The sequence below is a fragment of the Podarcis liolepis genome (assembly GCF_965112155.1).
Source record: "Podarcis liolepis genome assembly, chromosome: 2".
Classification (NCBI taxonomy): domain Eukaryota; kingdom Metazoa; phylum Chordata; class Lepidosauria; order Squamata; family Lacertidae; genus Podarcis; species Podarcis liolepis.
Window position 1 is genome coordinate 88,222,426 of NC_139555.1, and position 13,985 is coordinate 88,236,410.

Below are 13,985 nucleotides of genomic sequence, written 5' to 3' on the forward strand. Positions count from 1 at the left end.
ATGTCTTATTTAACTATTTATGTCAGGCGTCATTAAAAAAAGTATAGCAGAGAATAGGAGCGCCTCACCATCTTTTCCATTAAACTGCTGATCAACAATCGAAGAACACCCCCTTCATTGCTCATGGGTGCTATGCTCCCTATCAATTGCTCACAATCACCTTAGGCTTTCACCCTGAAGACTCTTGCAGTGTCAGTCACTGCTGGAGGAGAAAGCTGCCCAGACACTGTCATTCGCTAGTCCAGTATTTATGTGTCTGTCTGGAGACAGCATCCCCTAAGTTATGGACATGGATTGGAAAATACTGGAGAAACGCTGGTCAGTGTGATAATTCTGCCCTGAGATCTGTAGATGAAGGGCAGTATACAAATTTTAACAACCACCACCACCACAAATTTTCTGACACTTCCTCCTAGACCTTTCAGTTCTTAAGAATTACTGATAAAATTTAGCATTCTCTAAATTCCCAAGATGAATGCTGTCAGAGACACTCCTGACAGGATTGAACAAGAAGGATGGCATGTCACTGATACCATAACGTAGCGCTTGTCATAGTTGGTAATATATTACGACTTTCTGAGGCTTTCACCGAAAAAACTCTCAGCCCTCTGAGAGAATTTTAGGCTTCCATCCCGTATATACTTAGCTCAGAAAAGGTTCCATTGAACTAAGTGGAACTTCCTTCTGCATTCACATGTAAAGAAGGATTGCAATATTAGCCATTTTATCAAAAAGCCATGTCTGAGTGATGAAGTGCAAGTAAATAATCTAAGTACCCAGCAAAAGTACTGTCTCTCTCTTGTTGGGAAATCCTTAGCGCAAGATGAAGTAGTTGTAAAACAAGAGCAAATTTCAGTGCACTGTCACTTAGAGAGAATTGGCAGACTTCAGTAGGTTTGGATGCCAAAAATAGTACCAAGGATTTGGAAGTGAGCTAATCTTGTGAAAACAGTATTTGGGCTGGTCTGGAAGCAAGAGTAAGTTTTTGGTTTTCTTTTTTAATGTTTTGCTTGTTAGTCTATGGTTTCCATCTCCCAGGGGAAAATCAGTCTGAATAAAGGCATGAGATCACCTAGCAGATAAGATCTATGGTTTTATCCAGAAAGTGTACTTTATTTTTATTAACAGTGCTTCTACTGAGGGTGGGAAGGATCTGCTATACAAGAGATTCTTGCTCTTCAGTTTTGTGAGCTTAGATCCCCTTATGTCTCTGCATGTAATTGTATACTGGTTAGAATGGGGCTGTTAAAAATAAAAACAAATAAGCATATATATTAAAAGTAGCCAAAGGCACAATCAGGTGAAACGTACTTAATTTCGTCTCACTGAATGGGAGAGACTTAAGCACCTTCCCTTAAATTTGGCTGAATAGTGCCTTTGTGTTTTCATAGAATCACTACACTGTTTCAAAGCAACAGCCACTTCTGACTATGCCACCCTAGGCATGACCTCTCTGCAAATTTGGGGACATAATTTGACTCTTGACCACACTTTAAAAAACAAAGAAAAACCCAACATTCTTAGCAGGGGTGGAGGAAGGTGGTGTGGTGGGGGCGGTCCGCCCCGGGTGTCACCATGGAGGGGATGACAAAATGCCAGGCGGCACTCACTGTGGGGCCTGCGCCTAAGCTATGTGTCTCTCCTGGGAGTGATGTGGTGGCTTGGGCGCCCACATCCTCTGCACTGCCCCAAATGGTCCGCCCGCTGCCTCCCCCTTAGCTGTAGGGCTGCTGAGTGGGAGGAGGCAGGCAGACTCCTCAGAGGCCCCGTGGAGTGTCCTGCCCCGGCTGGCCTAGGTGCAGGGCACGTGCGCCACCCCGGTGCCCGATTGGCTTGCTCTGCCGCTGATTCTTAGTCTGGAGTGTACATTTGGGTTACATCTTGTGGATCTCTGCTCTTCTGAGCTAACCTCTTTGAAATGAAGCATGCAGCATACCATTGTTATGTTTAAAGGCAGCTAATACATACATACATACAGTGGTACCTCAGGTTACATACGCTTCAGGTTTCATACACTTCAGGTTACAGACTCTGCTAACCCAGATATATTACCTCAGGTTAAGAACTTTTCATCAGGATGAGAACAGAAATTGTGCTCCAGCGGCGCAGCAGCAGCAGGAGGCCCCATTAGCTAAAGTGGTGCTTCAGGTTAAGAACAGTTTCAGGTTAAGAACGGACCTCCGGAATGAATTAAGTACTTAACCCGAGGTACCACTGTACAAGCAAAGAACGAAATATTTCCCCCTGTGGTATAAAACAGCAGATTGCAGGGAGCAGTTTTGATCCCAGACCTGATGCTGGGGGAAGGATTGGGCCCCCTCTCATTTTGCAGCCCCATCACTCCAATCAACCTGGCAAATTCGTGCAGAACATTTTTGTTTTTAAAAAAGAAGGAATATTCTGGGACATCCAGAACGTCATGGATTTCCCCCATAATAATATGTAGTTTGTCTTATATAATATGTAGTGTGTGTGTGTCCCCCCCCATCCCACCCCCAGAGTCTCATTGTATTCTAGGGGAGGTTTTTTGTTTAAAACTGGATCTTCTTAACAAGGTTGGATCCATGGGGGAGGGGGGGGAATCCCTGGCAGCTGGTGTTGGGCTAGCAAATTTCCAACAGGATGCTGTCATTTTTTTAAATTGCCATGCTACTCCTTGAAGAAGGGGGTGTCCTTCACATAGGCCCCTATAGCTGAGTTTTACCCAGCTAAAATCTACCTAAGAGGCATATTGAGGCCATTCTTCACATGTGTGTCTCTTTTATATATTTATTCCATTGCTCTGAGCAAAGGTGACCTTGCCTTTTTCCAGCTTGTTGAAGAAAAAGCTTGCTGGAAGCAAGCATCAGATTGGGGCACAAAAACGCCTCCTTTCCCTGAAATCCTCATTAAATTACCATTTCAGCCTGAGATAAGGAGAGCCCTTTGCAGGAGGGCTGCCTCGTCATTTCAGGTGCCAAGCACTTGGACAATTGTAACCAGGGGCAAGCTATATCTACTCCTTGCATGCAGTCAATGGCACAAATCACCCCCAACCAAGCAGCAAACATCTGAGCTTAGTTTGGTCCAACAAGTGACATGTTCTTATCCTCAATGAACAGGGAAGGCGTAAAAACTGGCATGGCTGCTCCATTGTATCTGGGAGAAAATAGATGCATACATTTGTACGAGCAGCTGAAAATTATATATGGGAAGCAAAACGATTTCACGGTAAAGATTAAAGTGGATTAATGTGATCTCAGCAGTAATGCTAATGTTTATAAAGACAAAACTCAGGATACAGATGTTTAAAGGTCATAACAGAGGCAATTAAGCGTGGTTTTGGATTTATAGAAAGTCGTTTGCAGCTGTAGGATGGTCCTGCCTGCCATTTACTCTCAATGCAGGAGAAATAAAAAAAGTCACATTCATTATACTTAACTGCTGCCTGGGGTTTCAATGCAAAAAGTTAATGTGAAATGTGGAGCTAGGAGCAGCACATGTTTTCCCTTGTATGTCTACTCAGCTTGATTCTTCTCCAAGGGGAAGCCCCATTTATGTTAAGAGTAAAAAACAAAAAAGGCGGGGGGAGCATTAAGATCCTTCCCGTTGTGTCTCTCTATACCCGTTTGAGCATATTGTAGACACACAAATGGTTTCAGTGGGGTAACTATCACCTACAAGCACCAGAAATTTCTCACCCTCAGGGACCCCTAGGCGTTGGAGAGCTGCACCTGACTTGCACATTCCATTTCAATTTCACTCATATAATCTACAAACCCCATAAACATACTTCCCAAACATGGAGCTTTGTTAATTCGAGGCCTTCAGCAAAGGCTGCTCTGTTTGAACAAAAGACTGTGGGTAGCCTAAATTCAGATCAGCACCTGTATACAGGGCCGGATTTAGGTTTGATGAGGCCCTAAGCTACTGAAGGTAAAGGGGCCCTTTTATGTCCCGCTGTCCTTTGTCAACAACAAATTGTCGCTGTTTTTTGTGTTGACTATATGCTATATGGTCATTTATGGACCAAATAGGTATCTAAAGCCATTTGCACATAACAAAATATGTATTTTATCAAAGTTTATTTGTTTGGTTTTTTTAGTTTATATTTTGGAAATATGCATCCAGGTGTTTTTTCCTTTATTTTTTTTGGGAGCCCCCAAGAGAGTGGGGCCCTAAGCTATAGCTTGTTTAGCTTATATGTAAATCTAGCACTGCTGTATAGGTAGACCTCATCTTACTTGGGGGTTACATTCCTGGCTATCATGTGTATAAGTAAAATCATGTAAAACCTGGGAAGGGCCCCATGCAACCATCTCTACCTGTCCAAAACTGGCACTGAGTGCACCTTGCCCTCCACCCTGCCCCACGAGGCAGAGACCCAGCTCTGGAAAGGTTGTGTGTGGGCTTCATTGAGGGCTCACCTGAGATCTCAGATGGCCCTTCCTGGGGTTGGGGGTTCTTGCTCTCCTGCCCTGTTTTTTTGTTGTTTAGTCGTTTAGCCATGTCCGACTCTTCGTGACCCCATGGACCAGAGCACGCCAGGCACTCCTGTCTTCCACTGCCTCCCGCAGTTTGGTCAAACTCATGCTGGTAGCTTCGAGAACACTGTCCAACCATCTCGTCCTCTGTCGTCCCCTTCTCCTTGTGCCCTCAATCTTTCCCAACATCAGGGAGTCTTCTCTTGTCATGAGGTGGCCAAAGTATTGGAGCCTCAGCTTCAGTTTTATTTATTTCTAAATGTTCAGTGATCCACATGAAGCTGCGATTACGTATGTGAACTTAATGTAAGATGCAATCTGTCTGTACCTTTATGTACCAGTTAATCAACTTATTTGGGAGGTGTATGCCTTCTCCTCTTCTTCCGCCACATCCCTCACCACAGCTCCCAGTGCGTCTTCCACACACACACACACACACCCCACTTTGCTGAAGGCGGTGGGGGAACAAAAGGAGGCCAGAGAGTCCATAGCAGGTGGTAACAGAGGAAGCTGCAGCAGGGATCAATGCGCTCTCTGAGGCCAGATCTGCCACCTGAGGCTACTGCCGCACCTCACCTCATGGGTGGGCTGTCCCTGGGCAAGGTCTGCATGTAGGTTCCCACTATTATTGAGAATCCTGATTACTGTATTCTTCCGTCTATAAGATGCCCCCATGTGTTAGACAACCCCCATTTTGGGGGACTCCGATTTAAGAAGATGGGGGAGAAGGGCCCAATGTATAAGATGCCCCCAAATTTTGGGCATTGTTTTTTAGGGGGGGAAACCTAGTCTTACACACGGAAAAATACGGTATGTATAGGTCTTGGCAGTAGCAGGACCAGGGTCAGCAGACACAAGCCTGCTGTCCCCTCATGTCCTGTACATTTTAATCCATGTGCTACCCCTGTGCACCTCAAATCATATCATTTCTACTTCTCTCTGCTGGGGGGGGGATAGATACTGGCCCTTATTATCTGCATGCTCGTTTACCTATACTAATTAATTTAAATGCATGTTGATCTGCAATTGTTGTCCTCCTAGCGCTGAGGCCAAACTGTTTAATGGGTTCAGAGACAAAAGAAATAAAATAAACCCAGCGAGGCTAATTTAAAACTTGCCAAGTGGCAATTCTCTTGCCGTTCTTTTAAACCACTCTTAGTCCACCTCCCAAGGAAAGCTTTGAAAATGCTGCTGTAGGGCTTCTTAATAAAGTCTTGAAAATGCAAGAACAGGCTCCCTTTCGCAACTTCTCCTGTCTCTCTACAGGGAAAGGCAGTCAACATCTTATCTGCTGTGTTGGCTTCAAATTTGGAAAAGTCTTTACAATGCGACGAGCTGGTGCCAAATATTTTAAAAATAAAACCTGAGACTAGTCCCCTCTTGGTGGGTTCTTCTGTCTAGGAAGGAAAACCTCTACATTTTAGAAAACCTTAATATACCTGGGTGCAACAACCGTTTAACAGGCATAGTGAGGTCTTCAGAATTTCACATCTTTGATACGTGCTCATCAGTGGGAATGAGACACCATCACCCCCACACTGCCCTAGTGAGTTGCCAGAAATGTATGGCAACAACACAGAGCAACGGACAGGATGGTGAACAATTGCAGCATGCAGAGCAGATCTGTCTGCAAATAGAGGAAATAGCAGGCTAGGCCACAGAGATTTTGCAGAGAGCCAAGCAGCAACAGCCTCACTGTTGCAGCACGTCAAATTGTCTTTGCCTTTTCTTATCTTTCTACTGGGTGGGATTGGTTTCCAGGCTCCATTAATCATTCTGTTTTGCAAACCTTTAACCTTCGTATAATGAAGCAAGCCCGCATTCTTAAAAAAAATCCAAAAAAGAAAACCTCGAGCATAAGCCACGTATTTGGGGAGTGACTGTTTTGCGTCCCTTTAAGGAAGAGACAGATTTAGAAAGCTTCTTTCCCCCTACTCCGCCCCACAAAGAGGATGTGTATAATTAAACAGATTCCCCAGGAGATGGTGTGATATACCTCCCTCCAAGAAGGGAGCAGGAGACATAATTTTCCAGTTTGCATTTTTTAATTTTTAACTTTGAGGCACATAGGTTTTAGGTTCAACTGACCCTTCTGTGGTTCAGCACTATTGTCCTGATATTATTTGCCACCCTGTGTTGCCATAGTGAACTAATTCTCTGAGTGGGATTGAATGAACTAGTCTCGCTAGATGAAGTCCATGCAAGGACTTCCACCAGCACAACAGGGCTTGGACTGACAGAACAATTGCCATAGTGCCACGTTGAATTCTTCCCTCTGAATACTACTTGCTTCATAGCCTAAATGGTGCCACCAGTGGATAGCAGGCTTGGGTTAATGGCACCCAGAGAAATAATGCCACCACTGCCTCCAAAGTCCTACTGTGATATCTAGAGTGGTAGAGCAGATACAAAGGTCAGTGGAAATACTGCAGGTATTGGCTCACCAGCATTATATGCCCTCGCCCATTACAATAAAACAAGAAACTTCTGGAGATTTGTCACCTGCCAATTTGGACTCCAAACCCACATGAATAGCAAATTTACTATATGCGGAGTAGGTTGGTTGCATGTCTTTTTGTAAAATACAGGCCTCTAATAATGATATTTGTCCAGTGACCACCAAATCAAAGTGCTGCACTCTTTCGGGGTCAGAAGAGGCATTGAGGCCAATGGTAGTGGCAGGGTTACCTTTGCCTTGAAATCTAGCATTCTCATCATCTCTCTTGGATTCAGTGGCAAGAAAAACTACACCGAAGCGTATTTATTCCAGAAATTTGCTCAGTCTTGGCTTTAACTCCTCTAGAAATGGAGGGTTTCCCAAACTGTCCTGCTGCCCAATATAAACTTACAGGTTTCTCTCTCTCTTTCCCCCAATCCTGCTATAACTTGGCTAAGTACAGGTCCTATATTTGATTGCAGGACTGAACACAGGGCTGTCTTAAGTATATGCAGAGGGGTGCAAAGATCCGCCTGACATGCCCCCCCCCAGTTGCCCAGTCCCAGCTGCGCAGGAGGGCAGAGCTGGCCAGCTGCCTCAGCATCTCGCTGGCTCGGTTGCCTCCAAACTTGCGGTGCTGAGCCGCCTGCAGTAGTAAGCCCGCCGCGGTGCTCTGACTGATGGGCGGGCTCTTCCCAGGACTCAATTCTCGGGCCCGGACTCTCAGCCTGGTGCCCCTGAGAGCCCTGCGCTCGGGTGCCCCGCACCCCTAGCACCTATGGGTAAGACAGCCCTGACTGAACAGTTTACTTCTCCATTACAGTGGTACCTCGGGTTAAGTACTTAATTCGTTCTGGAGGTCCTTACTTAACCTGAAACTGTTCTTAACCTGAAGCACCACTTTAGCTAATGGGGCCTCCTGCTGCTGCCGCGCCACCGGAGCCCGATTTCTGTTCTCATCCTGAAGCAAAGTTCTTAACCCGAGGTACTATTTCTGGGTTAGCGGAGTCTGTAACCTGAAGCGTATGTAACCTGAAGCATATGTAACCCGAGGTACCACTGTACTTCTTTCTGTAAGGCTTTTAGATCCCAAAGAACGCTAACATGTTCCATCCTTTAACCTTCTTATTTTCCATCATGCATATGTCAGGTCTTTTAAACCAAAAAGGCAACTGGAACAGGCTGGTTTAAGGCATTGCACTGTTTCAGAATTGCAAGCCACCCCCCTAGCATGTACATCATCTTTAGGCGAGTGACAGTAACTCTCAGAGGCAGAGCACTTGCCTTGCATGCTGGAGCTTTGATCTTTGGTACCTCCAGGTGGCAGGAGGTGGGAAAGAGCTTTGCCTGAAACCCTGGAAGACTGCTGCCCATCAGAGCAGGTGGACACAGTTAGCCTGTAGCTTTCCAGGTTCTTATCAAATCAGTAAGCAGCTGAAAATAGTAGCTGCCTCAGACATGGCTACCTGGAACAGGCTGGAATAGGAAAACAGGAAGCTGTGTCACTAGTGAGCCAAGGCTCTCTGTCCCAAGAATGATGAACGGATGTTATCCATAAAAGTGCCTGTACTAGAAAGGGTAAGCACCTCATGAATGAATGAAGAGCTGCTTGCAAAGCGTTAATGGCCTCCCAAAACACATTTGCTCTTGCTAATGCTTCACATCAGACCCTAGCCTGCATTTCCTTGATATTTATCCTGTTATTCATTCCTTTGGCAGACAGTGGCACAATATCAATAAGACACATGCGTTTCATATATAGGGCCAAGTCTCTGTTTTAGCCATGCTGTCTGTGTCTTTTCCTGTCTTATCTGCTTGGGGTGTCACCTGAGCATACAGAGATGAAGACAAAAGGAAGGGAAAAACAGCCTTGAGAGGGACATTGTGCTGGCTGACACAGGCATGTAAATTTCCACCACATGCTTCTCTCATATAGCATATATGAAGAGATTTAGGCACACTTAAGCCTGTTCTTTACTCAAACGCTTCTGGTTATAACTAAATGTAAATAGGACTTGGGCTAAGAGAGTATAAATTTCCCATTGCAAGTTATATTTCTCTATGAACCAACTGATGTTTGGGTGGTTGTTCAGTGTATTCAACAGTGCAGTTTTGACTTTGCAAAGGTATCTCGTGCATTCATGGCTATGTCATTTACTGAAACTTAAACCTTTTTAAATAACATTTTATTTTAGAAAGGCTGAGCGCTCTCTTGCTCCTGAAATCCTTTCAAAGAAGGTGGCTAACATAACAAAGACTACCCACCTCATCAGAACTGGCTCCATCTTGAACCAATAATAACCAAACATTTTAGCAGCAAATTCCAGAAGGGGAAGCTCTCCCCCTATCTTCAACTTTCCTCTTTCATCATCACTGCTGGTGAGGGGTCAGCAGGATTTTGACTTTTTGCAAACAAAACAAAACAAAACAACCTGTCATGGCTAGCACATGCCACCACCTCCCGATGTCCCACATTTTGCACTTGTTCCTTTTAAACAATTCCCACCCCCTGGAAGTCTGGGTGTGCCACCTCCCCAATGTTAAAATCCATATCTCCTCTGATATTATATCGCCGCCACCAGTACTATTTTCCTTCTCTGTGGACTTATCTCCTTATCCCTTATTGGATTAATGGCACTGCCGTTGCAAATACCATGCTAAAGGTAAAAGTATTTGGAGGGAGGGGAAATCTGGAAAGGCCCTTAGATCTTGAGAAAGATAAGGCTATTAAAAGCAACAGGGCTTGTCTAGGCAAGAAGCCAGAACTTTGTGTCAAATCCATTGCTTCCCTCACCAAAGTTAACAGCGGGGGCTGGAGTCTCTGCAGCTACTGGGAAACACGAGTCTGGGAAGGAAGTGTACATTCAAAGCACTTACTGCTAGGCTAGAAAGCAAGCAGCTGGCAAAGTTCTCTAAAATGAAATGGCAGATCTTCATATTTTCACCACCGCTTGGGTTCAGTGCTAGGAACCTGATAGTTGAAGGACCTGAGCTCCCTACATCTCCCTGTTCCCAGAAGTCTGTCTCCGGACACTGTCGTCAATCTCAGAGTTCATTTCCTGGTTAAACAAACAGCAATTAAACAACACAAGACGGGGCAACGCCTAGAGACACTGTCTCAGAACTCGCCCTAGACAGGCCATGTGACACCAGGGGTACCAGTGTTTTGGCTTTTGGCTCAAGACAAATCAATCACTAATAGAATGGCCGACTGTGACAAACTGTATACAAGAAGAGAGAAGGGGCCTTGGTCAGTAGTGAAATATGCTCCGCTTCTTGGCATATCTGAGCCAAGCCCATCAGTAGAGGACGTGCCGAGTGGCCAGGGTGCATTTCAGGGCTTTCTGGCGCTGCTGTTTAGCAGCTTCCTCTGTACCCAAGTGAATGTGTGCATTATTTATATACATGTGTGCCCCTCTCTGTCTGCCTGCCCATCACTCTTCCAAGAAAGCTCATGCCACTGTAGCATTTTGCGATGTCACTGGAGTCTGTTTCTTTCCTTTTTAGTGTATGTTTCCTTGACGTTTGGTGACACTGGCATCATCCCATCATCCCTAGCTAGCAGGACCAGTGGTCAGGGATGATGGGAATTGTAGTCCAAAAACAGCTGGAGATCCAAGTTTGGGGAACCCTACCCTAGAGATTCTAGGGGCATGCTATGTCTCACAAAAGCAAGGAATGTGGTGGCAATAACTTTACCCATCTTTTCCGGAGCTGGTTCTCTGTATATGTTACAATAAATGTCATAAACTTAATTTATTCTGTTATATAGTAAATTAAGAAATAGCTAGAACTTGGAACAATTTTTGTCTAAGAAGGGGCTCCTGTTCTTTCTGAAATTATCCATTTCTGCCTTCCTTCTTTGTTCCTTACGTATAGGGTAATAATCTATAGCTAAATTAACCATGCTGTTTTAATAGATTATTTTGAGTTTCCCAATAGCTCTCAAATGTCACCCTTGCAGTAATTATCGTACGGAGAACCAGCTCCATGTGATCTTTAGAAATTAACATTCCTTGAAAAAGCAAATCAGAAGCGCAAAGCATAATTTATACACCATACTTTATATTTCCTGCAGTCATTCTCCTGTATGTCATCCCCTTGGACGTGTGTCTCACATATGGGAAAAGATGAGCACCTAATCAACATTTTGTATTAAATGGATGAAATACCTTTTACATTCTCTTAGCAGACAGATGCTAGGATGTGGCCTATCAGTTGTGCCTGCTTGCCCCATATGGAAAAGATTAACCAACCTTTTCATATTAAATGGTTGAAAGATCTTGCACATTCCTCTACCTGACAGATACTATGATGGGGTGTATATGTTGTGTTGGTTTGCGGGTGTGTATTGAAGTTTAAGATCCGCCTCCACAGTACTTTGACGTTCTTAGACCACCAGGTCCAAAGAGTGTTCAGACTGAGAGGATTCTCTGTTATTTTACATTCTCTGTTATGGAGAATTTTTGACCTTTGTTTATTTTGTTTTGTACAGAAAGAAGGACAATCCAGAGCCCACCTCATTGCCCAGGAGCTTGTGTCTTCAGAGAAAGAGTAAGTCCACCAGCTAAAATTTGGTTTGCAGTAAGCTGGGCTGTGCATTGTACACTGATTTATTCAGCGGTAGTTGGTTGACAATTAATAAAACTGTCTCTTTCCACAGATATGTGGAGATGCTCCGGCTGTTACATATGGTAAGTAAATCATTTTAATTGTCAAAACCTAATTGCTCTCTTACTTAGGTATAATTTAGGAGACAGAAAAGGCAGTTGAAGAGGCTGAGGTGAACTCTGTCAGGAGTGGCTTGTCATGCAGAAATGCTCATTGGACCATTGCAAAGGAATCTGTCTTGTGATAAAAGCTATCCTGCTCTGTATGTGCCAGACATGTAGACTCTCGAGTTCCTCATCAGTCGGAATAGAATTTTGACCGAACAGCTTGATAGGATGATTTGTCTAAAACGACATACTTTTTCTTGAAATCCATTTCATGGACAGAAGAGAAAGAAATTTGGAGGCATTGTATGAGTATTTCCTTACAACTTTGGGATGGGAAGAAGGAATAATTCTTTAGAGCTGCTTTCGTCAGCATGGGAAGGCTCCAGCGAATTCTTCCCCTATCTCTGTGCAAACAAATATTTTGTATGGTTGAGAAATACAGTCAGCTCCCACTTGGATCTCAGACCTTTGCAGTTCACAGGTCTCTTGTGGAGCCAAAAGCATAAATCATCTCTTAATCTAAAAGACTAGATTTTTGCACTAGTGGGAATTTCTTGTATGAATCATTTTGTGTGGGGAAAATTAATAATTACAAGGTCGAATAGCTCGTTGTTAACCAATAAGTCAGTTAATTAACTGACCATTGCTGCAGTCCTAATCACACTTTCTAGGCTGTAAGCCCCGTTGAGTTGATTGGGACTGCCTTCTGCATAGACAAGCTTAGAATAGCACTGTACGTAAATGGCATGGAGTTCTCACTGGAAATGGCATTCTGGGAAATAATGTGAGAATCTCTGTGAGGTCACCCTAAAGTACCAGTGTCTGGAACAAGCACCTATTAACTAGTGGCTAGGTGGTCTGGTAATGCTCTGGACTCCCTCAACCTGTTATCTTATCAACCATTCTGCACAAAACAATCCCCACCTGTTGTGGTGTAAGTCCTTCTGGTGGAAAGTCTGAGTCTGAGCCGATGATATTCACCACTCACTTCCTTCACTTCTGCCTTGTTTAATTCACGAACTTTCCAGAAATCTTTGTGTAATATGGGCTTGACCAGATGTCACATAGCTCAAGGAAGGGGGGGGGGAGAGAGAGATAGGCTAGAAGAGCATGCTACTCATTTCCCACTGCCAGGGATGTCAGCTTCTTACACGATACTTTTCTCCAATCAACATTGCTGTTAGGGCTTGTCCTGGGCTTAAGAGCCTGTGATTGATATGCAGGGAAAAGTGATTTTTAAAAAGCCTCATGTGCTTTTTATTTTTTCCATTGTTGGCATTGGTCTGTCTCAAGAGACAATGGAGTGTGCATCCAGGGGTGAAGTCAAACTGCTGCATTAGCAGCACCAAAGTGAGCTCCTCAGGGTGCATGTCTGCGCAGTGTGCAAGGAGGTCCTGGGCTGCTCAGACCCCAAGACCCCCTTCTCGGCCTCACTGATGTGGTCCAAAGGAAACAACATCCTGTTTGGCTGCAGGAGTTGCTGGAGGGAGGCGTACAAGACACCATCCAACTGTTTTAGGGACACCACTCTGGATTTGTGTAGGGAGGGTATACTTCTGAATATATTCTGCAAGGCAGCAGATGTCTAGGATCAGAGTTTTCTTTCTGCTAGATGGGCTACCTTCCCAAGTGGATGAGCCCCATCTGCTCCTCACTTCACAGCATTTGCAGAAACCGCCTTCTTTGACCATTGGCCCCACTATTTGTCTTGTCTGCTCCATCTGCTGGAGCCTGTCTTTGCATGCAGGGGATGTCCCTAACTCACTGAGGGTTTGATACCCATTGGCTACCTTCATCTGTTTTAGCTGGCCAGTCAAAGCTGTTTCCCGGGGTTTGGCCGCTGTCGCATGCTGACAGCTTCTAGGAGCCACAGGTAAAAGTTGAGTGCAGGGTGAAAACCGAAGGTTGACACACTATCCCAGAAGGAGCATGAAATGAAATGTTCCCCCACCGGAGGTTCTACCCTTTTCCTCACCCCATGCACCCCAATTTTATTCATATTAAGAATACAGGAGCAGGGCCACAAGCAGAGGGGGGATTGGCACCCCTAGGATTCCTTCTTCTTGTCAGCTCTTTTAACATAGGTAGTTTTGTCATTATTAGGAACACACTTAAAAGATAAAGGTAAAGGTACCCTTGACCATTAGGTCCAGTTGCGGATGACTCTGGAATTGTGCTTTCATCTCGCTCTATAGACCGAGGGAGCCGGCGTTTGTCCGCAGACAGTTTTTCCTGGTCATGTGACCAGCATGACTAATCCGCTTCTGGTGAACCAAAGCAGCACATGGAAACGCTGTTTACCTTCTCGCCGGAGCGGTACCTATTTATCTACTTGCACTTTGACATGCTTTTGAACTGCTAGGTTGG

At 44.7% G+C, this 13,985-nt stretch overlaps 1 protein-coding gene and 1 long non-coding RNA gene across 13 annotated transcripts in view; one reads left to right on the forward strand and one right to left on the reverse strand.

Annotated features, from left to right (window-relative positions):
• Positions 1-13,985, forward strand: part of FGD5 (FYVE, RhoGEF and PH domain containing 5) — a 133,991-nt gene that overhangs the window by 63,197 nt on the left and 56,809 nt on the right. For all 12 annotated transcript variants that reach the window (XR_014522906.1, XR_014522907.1, XM_083491049.1 and 9 more), the window contains exons 4-5: positions 11,396-11,454; positions 11,564-11,594. Coding sequence is in view for 10 of the 12 variants with exons in the window: in XM_083491049.1 (XP_083347175.1) it covers positions 11,396-11,454; positions 11,564-11,594 (90 nt within the window). In the remaining 2 variants the exon portion in view is untranslated. The remainder of the gene's footprint in view (positions 1-11,395; positions 11,455-11,563; positions 11,595-13,985) is intronic.
• LOC310702090 overlaps positions 1-13,985 on the reverse strand; it is a 117,597-nt gene that overhangs the window by 26,686 nt on the left and 76,926 nt on the right. The window lies entirely within an intron of this gene.